The sequence below is a fragment of the Haematobia irritans genome, chromosome 4 (assembly GCF_050003625.1).
Source record: "Haematobia irritans isolate KBUSLIRL chromosome 4, ASM5000362v1, whole genome shotgun sequence".
NCBI classification, from domain to species: domain Eukaryota; kingdom Metazoa; phylum Arthropoda; class Insecta; order Diptera; family Muscidae; genus Haematobia; species Haematobia irritans.
This window is the reverse complement of record NC_134400.1, coordinates 165153733-165168129: the sequence shown is the minus strand read 5'-3', so window position 1 is coordinate 165168129 and position 14397 is coordinate 165153733. Positions and strand designations below refer to the sequence as shown.

The window sequence follows — 14397 nt, the reverse complement described above, 5'->3', positions numbered from 1 at the left end:
CCGAATATATCACCAGTGCTGCCGCTACTACTTCATCGAAGTATTTTGCTTCATTTTCACAGAATTTACTTCGTCACTCCTTCTTCCAAAAATCTGCTTCACTTTTTGTTCTGCTTCAAATTTTAAAATTTTTCCCCATATTACCTAATTGTTTTTCCTATTCCTTTAATTATGATGAACATAGCGGTTTTAATCATTGAATTATTAACCGATGTGGACCATTTTTTGCATAGTTTTTAGAGACCATATACTTACACCATGTACCAAATTTCAGCCGGATCGGATGAAATTCTGTTCTCTTAGAGGCTCCGCAAGCCAAATCGGGAGATCAGTTTATATGGGGGCTATATATAATTATGGACCGATGTGGACCAATTTTTGTATGGTTGTTAGAGATCATATGCTGAAACCATGTACCAAATTTAAGCTGGGTCAGATGAAATTTGCTTCTCTTAGAGTCCCCGCAAGCCAAATTTGGGGGTTCGTTTATATGGGGGCTATACGTAAAAGTGGACCGATATGGCCCATTTGCAATACCATCCGACCTACATCAATAACAACTACTTGTGCCAAGTTTCAAGTCGATAGCATCTTTCGTTCGGAAGTTAGCGTGATTTCAACAGACGGACGGACGGACATGCTCAGATCGACTCAGAATTTCACCACGACCCAGTATATATATACTTTATGGGGTCTTAGAGCAATATTTCGATGTGTTACAAACGGAATGACAAAGTTAATATACCCCCATCCTATAGTGGAGGGTATAATAAAATGAATTCTATTGTTTTGTTTTCAAAAATGTATGCTACTTCAATTTTATTCAATCTACTCCACTTTTATCCAAAATCTACTTCACTCAATTTTTCACTAGCGGCAGCACTGTATATCACATTATAATCTAATCCATAGGTCTCTCTTATTCTATTGCTTTCTTCAACTACTCTTAGAGACCAATATCTCTGTTTGGCTCATTTCAAGATCCAACAACATTTAATATACTTCCGAACTTTCATGGGGGCTATATTAAATATTGCACTTAGGGATGATCATTGAACTACTCCGTAAACTCAATTTAACCAGTTTGAAGTTCTTTTAAGTCAATTGGAGAATTTACAATGTTGTAAATTTATACAATGTCTATACAAAATTGTGGAACACAGTACATACACACGCGCATATTGGGAATATTTCCAGGCTATTTTCACAAAAAGTAACCCGCACTGGCACACACTCACACACAAACTAACACATAACGTATCTCGAGAAAGAGATAGATGGACAGACAAAGCTAAAACCAGCCAGCCAGATGAGAACTATGCATGGAGTAGTCATCAATGCAATGGCTGCGGAATAACTATAGCCCATAGAAAGGAGAAAAAGGGTAGAAATCACTTGCGGCGATGATGACAGGAAAAACCAAACAACAACAATAACAAATAAAATTCACCATGTCTGAATGTACATCCTTGTCGATTGTTTCGATTGACTCTACACACATTGGACATTCTTTCAACTAATAATATCTTATTTCCAATACTAAATCATATTTTTTTGATTATTTTTACTAACCTTCTACAGTTTATTTATTAATGTTGAACTTAATTGTTATTTATTTACAACGAATTTCTTTTACACTTTATATTAAATCAATTATTTATTTTTCTTTATTCACTGCTTTTTTGTGGTTGCTGATTTTGTTTTAATTTTTTCTTTTTGTTATATATGTTTTCTTTTATTGTTGTTGTTTTAAACAAAAAGATTTTTTGTTAAAATGCCGGTTGTGAAGAAAATCACAAAGTGATCACATACACACACACATACACTCACTCACGAAATCAACTTTCTGCCCTCACTATACTTAACAGAGGCAATGAACAAAGGCAAGCCCTCGGATAAACGGCTCTTTCTTTTTGTTCTGGCTCTTCTTCTTTTCTATTATGTACACTTCTATTTTGTTGTTTTATTTCATATACCGCAGCCAACAACAACCAAACAAACAATGACCGGTGAGAGCTGCGAGTTATAGAGAGCATAAAAGAGAGCACTGGGATGGGAAGCTAATTTTTCAGTAAACGTCAAATCTACATGGGACGCAATCACACAAAATTTGGTTGTGTTGTTGTTATTTTTTTATATCTTTTCTTGTCTCGCTCACCACATTTGTCTTAGCACTTTAATATATTTAATACTGTTAAAAATATATGGAAAGGGAAGTAACAGTAATTTTATATATAAATATTATTTCATTAACACCATTGAATTATACCAAAAGAAAATGTCCTGGGACACAAATATTAAACATAGGAGCTCTCAATATTTTTTGGAGGAAAACTGTAATTTTAGTTTCCTTCCAATTTCTTTCTGAAACAAAGACACTTCGAACATATAGAGAAGGCGACAATAAAGAGACATATACATGTGCATGTAATTAATTTTCGTTAATATTTTCCATTTGTTTTTTTGTAGACATACACCTACAACAACAAGTTTAATTTTATGGATGACCGTGATGAAGTTGTGTTAGGGGCTTGGTTCCCTTTTCCCGGACTTTGTTATTTAATTAGAACACTTGTATTTCTATTTGTGCTTAGGTGAATTTTCTTGCAACGAATAAAATAAGAACACACTCCGAACCCGAGACCATGAACAGGCGACAGAGAAACGGTTCACCGACTGTATTTCAATAAAACTTTAATGTTGGTGGCTCTCTATAATTCCATTTCTACTAATACTCTTTTTATATGTGCCGATATTTTCCAACCCTGTCACTCGCCTCGATTGGAGTTACCATATCAAAACAACAGTACGATGTGAAAGCAATTGCCAATATAAACAAGCCGTGGCGAAATGCTTATATTCAAGACGCTTTCAAGGGGTTAGGATGGATCACTACAATTTGTGAAAATCCTTTGAAAAATGTTTTACAACATGCTGGATTATTAGCATTTCTTCAGTGCTGGTGTTTACTGAGATTACTATTTAAAAATTTAAGTTTGAGACACATTGAAGATTAGCTGTATCTGAACAAATTTTCAAAAAAGAACTATTTATTGAAACCACTTCTAAATAATATTTAAAATAAATATACAAATGGTTCATATATATTCTTCATTATAGATATGAACAAGTAAGGAAAGTCTAAAGTCGGGCGGGGGACCGACTATATTATACCCTGCACCACTTTGTAGATCTAAATTTTCGATACCATATCACATCCGTCAAATATGTTGGGGGCTATATATAAATGTTTGTCCCAAATACATACATTTAAATATCACTCGATCTGGACAGAATTTGATAGACTTCTACAAAATCTATAGACTAAAAATTTTAGTCGGCTAATGCACTCGGGTGGAACACAATGTTAGTAAAAAACAAGTAAGGAAAGTCTAAAGTCGGGCGGTGCCGACTATATTATACCCTGCACCACTTTGTAGATCGAAATTTTCGATACCATATCACATCCGTCATATGTGTTGGGTGCTATATATAAAGGTTTGTCCCAAATACATACATTTAAATATCACTCGATCTGGAAGAATTTGATAGACTTCTACAAAATCTATAGACTCAAAATTTAAGTCGGCTAATGCACTCGGGTGGAACACAATGTTAGTAAAAAAAATATGAGAAACGTTTAAATCTGAAGCATTTTTAAGGAAACTTCGCAAAAGTTTACTTATGATTTATCGCTCGATATATATGTATTAGAAGTTTAAGAAAATTATGGTCATTTTTTCAACTATTCGACTAAGCAGTGGCGATTTTACAAGGAAAATTTTGGTATTTTGACCATTTTTGTCGAAATCAGAAAAACATATATATGGGAGCTATATCTAAATCTGAACCGATTTCAACCAAATTTGGCACGCATAGCAACAATGCTAATTCTACTCCATGTGCAAAATTTCAACTAAATCGGAGCAAAAAATTGGCCTCTGTGGTCATATGAGTGTAAATCGGGCGAAAGCTATATATGGGAGCTATATCTAAATCTGGACTGATTTCAACCAAATTTGGCACGCATACCTACAATGCTAAATCTACTCCCTGCGCAAAATTTCAATTAAATTGGGGTAAAAGATTGGCCACTGTGGTCATATGAGTGTAAATCGGGCGAACGATATATATGGGAGCTATATCTAAATCTGAACCGATTTCAATAAAATTTGACACACTTGACTACACCACTCATTGTACTCATAGTGCAAAATTTCAACCAAATTGGGGTAAAACTCTGGCTTCTGGGACCGTATTAGCCCATATCGGGCGAACGATATATATGGGAGCTATATCTAAATCTGAACCGATTTCAATAAAATTTGGCACACTTGACTATAGTACTAATTGTTCTTCTTGTGCAAAATTTTAAGCAAATTAGGGTAAAACTCTGGCTTCTGGGGCCATATAAGTCCATATCGGGCGAATTATATATATGGGAGCTATATCTAAATCTGAACCGATTTCTTCCAAAATCAATAGGAATCTATTCTGAGCCAAAACACATACTTGTGCCAAATTTGAAGTCGATTGGACTAAAACTGCGACCTAGACTTTGATTACAAAAATGTGTTCACGGACAGACGGGCATCGCTATATCGGCTCAAGAGCCCACCCTGAGCATTTTTGCCAAAGACACCATGTGTCTATCTCGTCTCCTTCTGAGTGTTGCAAACATATGCACTAACTTATAATACCCTGTTCCACAGTGTGGCGCAGGGTATAAAAATCTCAAGTGCAAAAAAGGGATTTCACTTGATTTCGGCTATAAAAGCTGGAATATTTTAATTCAATAATTTAAAAAATTCAAACACATCATTTGCAAAACCAGATTTGTATTTAATTGTATGAATTGTATTTAAACTCAAATCAGCAGTTCTCAGACAGTGTCTGAGAGAACATTTTTAACCACATATATAGTTTTAAGTTACAATGAAAACCCCAAAAGTATATGATGTACCAAAAGAATATTGCACAATTTCGATATTCTATTGCCTGTAAATAAATAAAGGACAGATTTATGTAATTTATGTCTCGCAATGAAACAATTATTCTTACTTATTTATTGTATTTATTTATTAATTGCATAGATTAATAACTATTTGTAAATAATTACAAACTAAAGGATTTTTTCTTTTCCTAAACCTGAAATACAAATACACATTCAATTACAGAAGAGAGGGAGAAAAAAAAAACAAAATAATCAAGTTCACATTCACCATATTTTTGTGGGTTGTTGAAAATTTTCATAGACCAAAGGACAAATGATTTCCTGCAATCATCTCAATTCGGTATTCAAATTCTCAGAAAAAGATAATAAAGACATATAATAAACACGAGAATTGGTTTAAAACTCGCAAACACTGGGAAATAATTAAATTGGAATTATTGTTGCTGTGTGGAGTTACCATTCCAAGTGGCATTCTCATCGTCCGAGTCTTTACGATTATCTGCGAGGCGATGCACATTCGAGCCGGACACATATCGACGATAAGCTTGTGATGATGTTCCAGGTGATGAATTGGGTCCATTGTTACTATTATCGGAAACTGCGTTTCCACCACCCACAAAACGGTCTAAGTTACGACGTTTCGCACTGCAAAGAATATACATATTAATTATAATTTATAAAATAACGTCTAAAAAATTCAATTTATAAAAAAACGTCACAAATGGGTAACCCAACATATATTTTATATGGTCGGAAATCAATTTTACGATATGTTACAAACGGAATAGCAAATCTAGTATACCCCTATTTCTGATGCACAGTGGTTCGAAATCGTTTTTTGGGAAATAATTCAACATAATTTTTTCTTTGTGTGAAACCTGAGGTGTGACCATCTAAGTTTGCAAGTTTATGGGTCCCTAGTGGATCCACCGGCTTAACTGTATGTGTTGAAAGTTGGTCGCCTCGAGTGTATGAAATTTTGTTTTAGATGCCGCAAACGATTTCGATGATTTTTTTGTAAAACCCTACTATTAGGTCGTGTACGTGTGCGAATATCTTTTATAGTTTTTGGGCGGACCAGTTATACGTGCGGCAGGTTAATAGACATAGACACAAAAATTTAGAAATTAAGAAATACCGAATTGTGACCAATTTTTTTTTTTACGTACATTCTTTCTATCGTAATTTTTTTTTCAAGACTTCTCCCAATGTTTTTTCTTGTTTCCTATAGAACACCAAATAAGTATGCGTTTTAAGCATTTATCGGCCATTTGGATTTTACAAGTTCTTTTCAGTAAAGAAAAATTATCGAAATCGGTTCATAATTGCAAATTTGACAGCTAAAAGAAAATTTCATACGCCCGTAATGGAAATACAAATTTCGTCTATATTTAGGTTGGAAGAAATCTTTAATAAAATTTACTCGAAAGTGTCGGATTATCTAATCATAATACTTACACATCATCCTGTACACCACGCTCTTCATTTGCTCGCTTCTGGGCACCTGTTTGTGCATTATTGGCAGCACCCTTACCAGTTACCCAATTTTTGGCCGTTGTAAATAACGAAAATATTGGATTCAATATCGACATAACAACCATGGATAATATATTGAAAATACCGCCTTGACGTGCTATCATAGCACTGGGTCCAGTGGCTTCTTTGCCAATTATTAAAATAACAGCACTTGGTATAAGTTCGAGTTCAGTCAGTGTCTTGGAATAATGCTCTGTGGTGAATTCCCTCTTGGGATATGTAGTGGCCAAAGTGAAATCCTTTATTCCCGTGCCAGGCAAAAGATCATTTTTAACATAATCTCGAATATCCGACAATGTTGTGGAACATTTGAAATTCTTCGTTCGGGAATCACCACTAGCAAATCGAAATTGTAATCGAGTTTCATCTGTTGCTGCTGGCGTGGGATTAGTTTGCAACGTTGATGAGGCTTGACCAGCAGCTTGTGACGTAGAGGCTTGGTTGTCATTTGTGCCTGTGCCAAATTTGTGGGCCCGTTCAGCCTTATCGGCAGCTATCTGAGCAAGTATCCTTTCTCGAGCAGCCTGCTCCTCGAGACGATCTTTTTTTATGCTATCTTTAAGTTCTTTTAGTTCTTGATCTTTTTGCCAGGCACGTAAATTTTGCATGTCTTTGCCTAATTTTCGACGCTGCAATTCCCTTTCCTTCTCCAGGCGTTTTTCTTCTTCCACGCGTTCACGACGTTTTTGTTCCAATATTTTACGAGTTTCTGCCATTTTATCCTCCTTTTCTTTCTCAGTCAAGTTTTGATCATTTTCTTGTAGTTTCTTTTCTTTTTCCTCTTGCTTGAGGGGAGCCAGTGGTGTTGAGGTTTCTTTGGGTTTCTTCACACAAACATCACCATCGCATACAATGTCTTCATGTCCTGCATTATTCGTTTCCACCACATTCTCTTTGACTTCAACTTTTTTCTGTTCGATGGGTGCCTCTTTTTTAGTAGGGCTCGCTTGACTTGTGCTGGCTTTGGCCTCTTGGCTAATAAATTCTTGACTTGAATTTGATCCTGAGGTGGGCTGCTTTTTGCCGGCTAGTTCTAAAACCTTTGCAACTTTCATTTCCAGTTCATCGACATTTGCTATTACAGATGTACAAATATCTAGTGGAGTTCCCGATTTACCAATGAAAAATAGTGAAGGCACCGGCACCATTTGGTAGATACTGGCAAACTGCATATAAGCTTCACTATCCGACTTCACTTTAATGGCAACAAAGTCATTGGAACAAAGCTTTCCAGAAACTTTGGCATCATCAATGAATTTTGTTAATTTAGCGGTGTTTTCATCATTGCCTATTTTATTTTTTTTTTTTGTGGGATTAAAGAGCAATCAAAAAAGAAAAGGAATTGGATTATTATATTTACAAGTAAAAGAAAGTTAAACTGCAGAAATATCTTCAATAAACTCAGAACTAAAAACTATGTATAATTCCATGGAGATATGTAGCAAATATGTTTATAAGGTCAACAGGTGGACCGGGTCGAATATTATGTACCCATCATGCGGTCACGAATTGGCCTTTGGCGTGATAATTAAGCAAAGCCGAAACTTGTTTACATTTGATCAGAAGCTTAACGTTAGTTTCAAGAGAGATTCAACTAGTGCCAACACAATTTTCGATTTTAAAAATATGAGTTTTCTGATATATATGACAAAAGGCGTCATAATTCTAATCTTGGATTTCGGATTTTATCCCGTCGTTAAATCCTTATTTTGTACTGAAAGAAAAAATGTTTTTTTTTTTCAAAAAATGTAGGCTGCCTTCGCTTCCGATTTGATGGTACATGTTAAATAAATTCTAAACTTAAAAAGAGTTCGGGATCGTCCTCGACCGAATATTACCTTTTTCTCTGATCATCGTATTCGTCCAAAAATATCCACTTCGGTCGAGCTCTAACCCACCACCATACAAAATTCTACTAAAGACGTCGTTCACAAAGCAATACTTCATTTAATAATGGAGCGATAATGGCCCATTTTTGTGCAAATATATCAAAGTCTAATTTGGATATGGGTCTATCTAACAAAAACACAAAATGGAAATATGTTTTAATGAAGCTATATCTAATTGTCAACATGAACTAATTTATATGTGGTTAGTCGGGGGTAGCCACATTACCCACCCAATTTCAGGCTGATCGGATGAATGAACCTATAGCCTTTCATATATGGGGACTACATAAGATTGTGGATATTGGATATATTTTTATTTAACTTTTAGAAGAATCTTAATTATCTCGTTTAAGACTTCAAAAAAATTAGGGGGACGTGGCATGTATGTTATTTCTCAGAAAGTAAATGGACAACGATGAGACAATATTTGGTCCATATTAGCCATAGTGGCACGTTTATTTCATATCTATATCTTAAGCTGAACTTATTTGGACAAAAGTTGGACATATAAGTCTCTCTGTGCAATACATCCGGTCAATTAGAATAAAATCCCGTCGGGGTCGGATTTCACTATCTCATGTTGGCTGACATATATCTAAGCTAGTACACGGCCTGGTATGCTCTCTAAGTCCTTCTTTCCATCGTACCCTTCTTTTATTCCAAGATCTCTTCCAGTCCCTGTTTTCCAATTGTGTCAAGTCTCCAATCACTTCTTATCCGATTTCTTCTTTCCATCGTACCCTTCCTTTATTCCAGGAAATCTTTGTCTCTCGAATTCCCCAATGTGTTTCCAGTTCCTGTTTCACAATTGTGCCAAGTCCCGAATCACTTTTTAACTGATAGGTTAACTCTTTGCCTAACAAATGCAGTTAAGGTCTGGTTTAACCCTGGAAAGTCATCCTTATTTTTTGTACATTAACGTCATCCTTCGTCATTTTGACTACGGCTTATTTCAAGACGCTATAATTTGCATTTGCGAGCAAAAATTAGAACCAAAATTGAGTTTATTTTCTCATTCGATTTATTTTTAATTATTATAACACAAAAATTCATAAAATTTTTAAATTGGTATAACTTAAATTTATCATTTCCCAATCGACCAAAATGCATTTTAAATCGAAAATGAAATTACGCGTCGTCATTTTGACGAAGGATGACTGTCCAGGGTTAAGGAATAGGATATCGGTGTCTTGGTCCTTCACATAATCAGAATGCCACACTCGGCAGCTTGGCCACCCTATTACACCCACCATTTTCCCTATTATCCTTTGATAATAGGATAATAGGGGAATCGGTGTTTCCGTCCATTCTCCCAAAATCTTTATTCTCGGGTCGGTTTAAAATGTGCATTTTATTTTCATTAGCCAAATCGGTTATACATATATTTGGGAGCTGGTTTTGAAATAATTAATGGGAACTTCGGATCTACGGAACAATTAATAAGGATCGATTCAGATTTAACAAGTAAGGAAAGTCTAAAGTCGGACGGGGCCGACTATATTATACCCTGCACCACTTTTTAGATCTAAATTTTCGATACCATATCACATCCGTCAAATGTGTTGGGGCTATATATAAAGGTTTGTCCCAAATACATACATTTAAATATCACTCGATTTGGACAGAATTTGATAGACTTTTACAAAATCTATAGACTCAAAATTTAAGTTGGCTAATGCACTAGGGTGGAACACAATTTTAGTATAAAACCAGTAAGGAAAGTCTAAAGTCGGGCGGGGCCGACTATATTATACCCTGCACCACTTTGTAGATCTAAATTTTCGATACCATATCACATCCGTCAAATGTGTTGGGGCTATATATAAAGGTTTGTCCCAAATACATACATTTAAATATCACTCGATTTGGACAGAATTTGATAGACTTTTACAAAATCTATAGACTCAAAATTTAAGTTGGCTAATGCACTAGGGTGGAACACAATTTTAGTAAAAAAATATGGGAAACATTTAAATCTGAAGCAATTTTAAGGAAACTTCGCAAAAGTTTATTTATGATTTATCGCTCGATATATATGTATTAGAAGTTTAGAAAAATTAGAGTCATTTTTACAACTTTTCGACTAAGCAGTGGCGACTTAACAAGGAAAATGTTGGTATTTTGACCATTTTTGTCGAAATCAGAAAAACATATATATGGGAGCTATATCTAAATCTGAACCAATTTCAACCAAATTTGGCACGCATAGCAACAATGCTAATTCTACTCCCTGTGCACAATTTCAACTAAATCGGAGCAAAAAATTGGCCTCTGTGGTCATTTGAGTGTAAATCGGGCGAAAGCTATATATGGGAGCTATATCTAAATCTGAACCGATTTGGCTGATATTTTGCAAGTTTTTCGAGACTCATAAAATGTACGGAATTTGAGGAAGATCGGTTGATATACACGCCAATTATGACCAGATCGGTGACAAATATATATGACAGCTATATCTAACAGGACCCTATACCAAATTTTAGGACAATCGGACTAAAACTGCGAGCTGTACTTTGCACACAAAAATACACCAACAGACAGACAGACGGACATCGCTAAATCGACTCAGAATTTAATTCTAAGACGATCGGTATACTAAACGATGGGTCTCCGACTTTTCCTTCTTGGTGTTACATACAAATGAACAAACTTATTATACCCTGTACCACAGTAGTGGTGAAGGGTATAAAAATTGACTCGCCGATTGGATTAAAACTTCTACGTAGACTTTGATTACAAAAATGTGACAGGCGGACAGACCGTTGCAAGAACATCGCATAGACAACGAATATTTCCCAAAGGCACCATGGGTCTATCTCGAATTTCATCAGTTTAACTAGGTGTGGAAAAATCAATGACTTTCTAGAAAAGTTGGTAACAAACTGTTGGTGCGTTCCAAGCTTAAACATACAGCAAATTTTGCAATCTTCGTCGTGTGTTTGATTTACTTTTGTAACTGTACATAGTTTATTGGTACGAATGCTAGCATGGTGGGTGCTTCAAAAAAGCGCCTGGAATATAATGTATTCAAGGCACTTTTATTGACGTGTTACAGTTCTTTCTGGTACACTCTTTCTCACACTTACCTTCAACAAAAACCACAAAAATTGCATTCATCGACTTTGACTTTGCTACAGCCTCGGCTATATTACCTTTATACCAATTCATGGTCTTGTTTTAAATTTTTTTTTACAATCTTTTCAAACAAATAATTTGCTATTATTGGAATTTGTATGGGTAATCACGAAAAAAGACAGCTGATTGAATGACTATTTATTAAGAACAGTAAAGTGACGTAAGCCAGAAGTTAAGGCCTGGTTATGCATCCAAAAACGGGTCGTAAGCGTAGCGTGGCGTGTCTGCTGTTTATTTTTGATATCCCTGTCGTACATGTAGTTAACTTGAAATTAACAGCTTATTTCTGCTATCCGAATTCTAGTCTTCGTTCGCATACAAAACGAAAAACAGCTGATTTTGGTTTCTCTAAGGGGTATCTAAACGAAAATCGAAACGAAAGTCAATGCGAACGAAGACGTAAACTTACAGCCTATTTCTGCTATCCGAATTCTAGTCTTCGTTCGCATACAAAACGAAAAACAGCTGATTTTGGTTTCTCTAAGGGGTATCTAAACGAAAATCGAAACGAAAGTCAATGCGAACGAAGACGTAACGTAAGCTCTAAAATTGGGTTTCTCTAACTCGATTCGTTCGCATTTTGACGAACTGAAATGTCAAAACCACTCACTTGGTAAAGACCTTTCGTTTTGTGGAAAAAGGCATTTATAAATAGGAAAAACTTAATAATTGATAAATTGATTAAAGCTTTTATTCTAAATATGTGATAAAAGATAATTATATCGATCTATTTTTTCTTTATAACCGCCATAGAGACCGTTTAAGGGAAAGTCTAACACGAGCAAACACATACATTTCGAAAGAAACACTCATTAAAAGGACAACTGAACTGTAATTATTGTAGAAATATGGAAATACAAATTCTTATCTCTCCACGCGGGCTAATTTGTTAAAAAAATATTGAGCTAAACCAAATATCAAAAGCGGGAAATGTTTGCCAAATGAACGGCGATGCCAGATTGAATTTTATGGAAAATCATTTTTAAAATGTATGGGCCTTTTTCAGGAAATTGAAATAATGGAGATCTGGTAATGCTAGCATTTGGCAGTAACGTAAGCCATGTGAACGAACGAAAGGAAGTTAGAGAAACCCAAATCTAGACGAAAGTGAGTGACTGCCGTTCGTTCGCAATTGTTTTCGTTCGGATATCAGAAATAGGCTGTTAATCTCTAAAATTGGGTTTCTCTAACTCGATTCGTGCGCACCCTGCCAACATTTTTTGAATTTGGGGGCGCTTCTGAGAATCCCCACTACGTCGAAAACAATCATATACGACATCAAAAACTCGTCGGAAAAGCGCCGTCACTATTGAGAAGTTGTACCACGCCAAGTTACTACGAAAAAGTTTCTCATCAGTGCAATTATTAGGTGCCTATTTAGATCAATTTCGAAGGACGCCAATAAGAACCCTTGCAAACTATCAGAAAAAGTGAATTTTAAGGTAATTGTAGAAGAATCATTGTGGTCAAGTAAAACACGATTGTGTAGATGTTTATTGATTTGATTAAACATTTATAATTTCTTATAAATATAACATTTTTCGGTTTATCTCATCACATTTAACATAATTTTTTGCATTAATAAAAGAATGATGTTGAGTTTTAAGTAGCAAGTTACATATTGCAGCGTCTATCAGCCAGTTTGTTTATTTTCGATGGAGACAGCGTGCCTGGAAAAATATTTGAAAAACGATCACTTTATTCTATTTGAAAAGTCGAAAAATGTTCACCACATACCTTTCACAATTTTAAGCGTAATATCTATGTTTTCAGAACTTTATTTTCGTTTTTATTTAAATAAAATATAACAAGCTGGTTGCGCTTGGCGTTTTACAAAAAATAAAATGGCTCTTCTAACAGTAGTGATGGCAAAATACTTTCATGTACATTTTGTACTTTTTGATATGCTTCCCCCATCACAGTTCGCGATGGTTGTGGTGACATTTACGAGTCTGTGGTAGCGATGAGGATGAAATGGAACTTTCAAATGCTGACAGGGCATTTTGTCGAACAGCCAATTTCTGATATCCGAACGAAAGCAATTGCGAACGAACGATAGTCACTCACTTTCGTCTAGATTTTGGTTTCTCTAACTTTCTTTCGTTCGTTCGCATGGCTTACGTTACTGTAAAATGCTAGTATTACCAGATCTCAATTATTTCATTTTCCTGAAAAAGGCCCCTACATTTTAAAAATTATTTTCCATAGAATTCAATCTGGCATCGCCGTTCATTTGTCAAACTTTTCCCGCTTCTGATACTTGGTTTAGCTCAATATTTTTTTTTAACAAATTAGCCCGCGTAGAGAGATGAGGATTTGTATTTCCATATTTCTACAATAATTACAGTTCAGTTCTCCATTTAATGAGTGTTTCATTCGAAATGTATGAGTTTGTTTGTGTTAGACTTTCCTTTAAACGGTCTCTATGACGGTTATAAAGAAAAAAATATATCGATATAAATCACTTTTATCCAATATTTACATTAAAAGCTTTAATCAATTTATCAATTATTACGTTTTTCTTTATTTATAAATGCCTTTTTCCACAAAACGAAAGGTCTTTACCAAGTGAGTGGTTTTGACATTTCAGTTCGACAAAATGCGAACGAATCGAGTTATTCGCTTTACAGACTATCAGTTATTCCGGACGACAGTGCTCGTGTCGAACATATCCCATATATTGTGCACATTATAAGTTAAGTCCGAAGGCACAATCGATACTGCTGCATGTTTATGGGATCCATAACACATTTACCGATTATTTGGTCATCGCCGACAAGTCGTGTCGATCCGACACACTGTAAGATTCGTTACAAAAACCGACATTCCGTCCGGAATAACTGATAGTCTGTAAAGCGCATTAGAGAAACCCAATTTTAGAGA

The 14397-nt window shown here is 35.2% G+C and overlaps 2 protein-coding genes and 1 long non-coding RNA gene across 8 annotated transcripts in view; all 3 read right to left on the bottom strand.

Annotated features, from left to right (window-relative positions):
* Nucleotides 1-2711, bottom strand: part of nmo (serine/threonine-protein kinase nemo) — a 371265-nt gene extending 368554 nt beyond the window's left edge. Inside the window, exons 1-2 of one of the 6 annotated variants that reach the window (XM_075304008.1) lie at nt 2420-2710; nt 1573-2191 (exon numbers count right to left, since the gene is read on the bottom strand). The gene's annotated coding sequence lies outside the window, so the exon portion shown is untranslated. Of the gene's footprint in view, nt 1-1572 lie in introns of all 6 variants that reach the window. The other 5 variants (XM_075304010.1, XM_075304009.1, XR_012721345.1 and 2 more) reach the window with 5 other exon arrangements.
* Nucleotides 2712-5020: 2309 nt separating this feature from the next.
* On the bottom strand, nt 5021-11641 carry LOC142233377 (UBX domain-containing protein 4). The gene is made up of 3 exons (XM_075304274.1): nt 11466-11641; nt 6413-7778; nt 5021-5599 (listed from the first exon to the last, which is right to left on the bottom strand). The coding sequence occupies exons 1-3, from the start codon at nt 11545-11547 to the stop codon at nt 5389-5391; spliced, it is 1659 nt and encodes a 552-aa protein (XP_075160389.1). The 5' UTR covers nt 11548-11641; the 3' UTR covers nt 5021-5388.
* Nucleotides 11642-12995: 1354 nt separating this feature from the next.
* LOC142236687 (uncharacterized) lies at nt 12996-13489 on the bottom strand. The gene is made up of 2 exons (XR_012722158.1): nt 13252-13489; nt 12996-13184 (listed from the first exon to the last, which is right to left on the bottom strand). It is a non-coding gene; the product is annotated as an uncharacterized LOC142236687 (long non-coding RNA).
* Between the last annotated feature and the right edge of the window lie 908 nt (nt 13490-14397).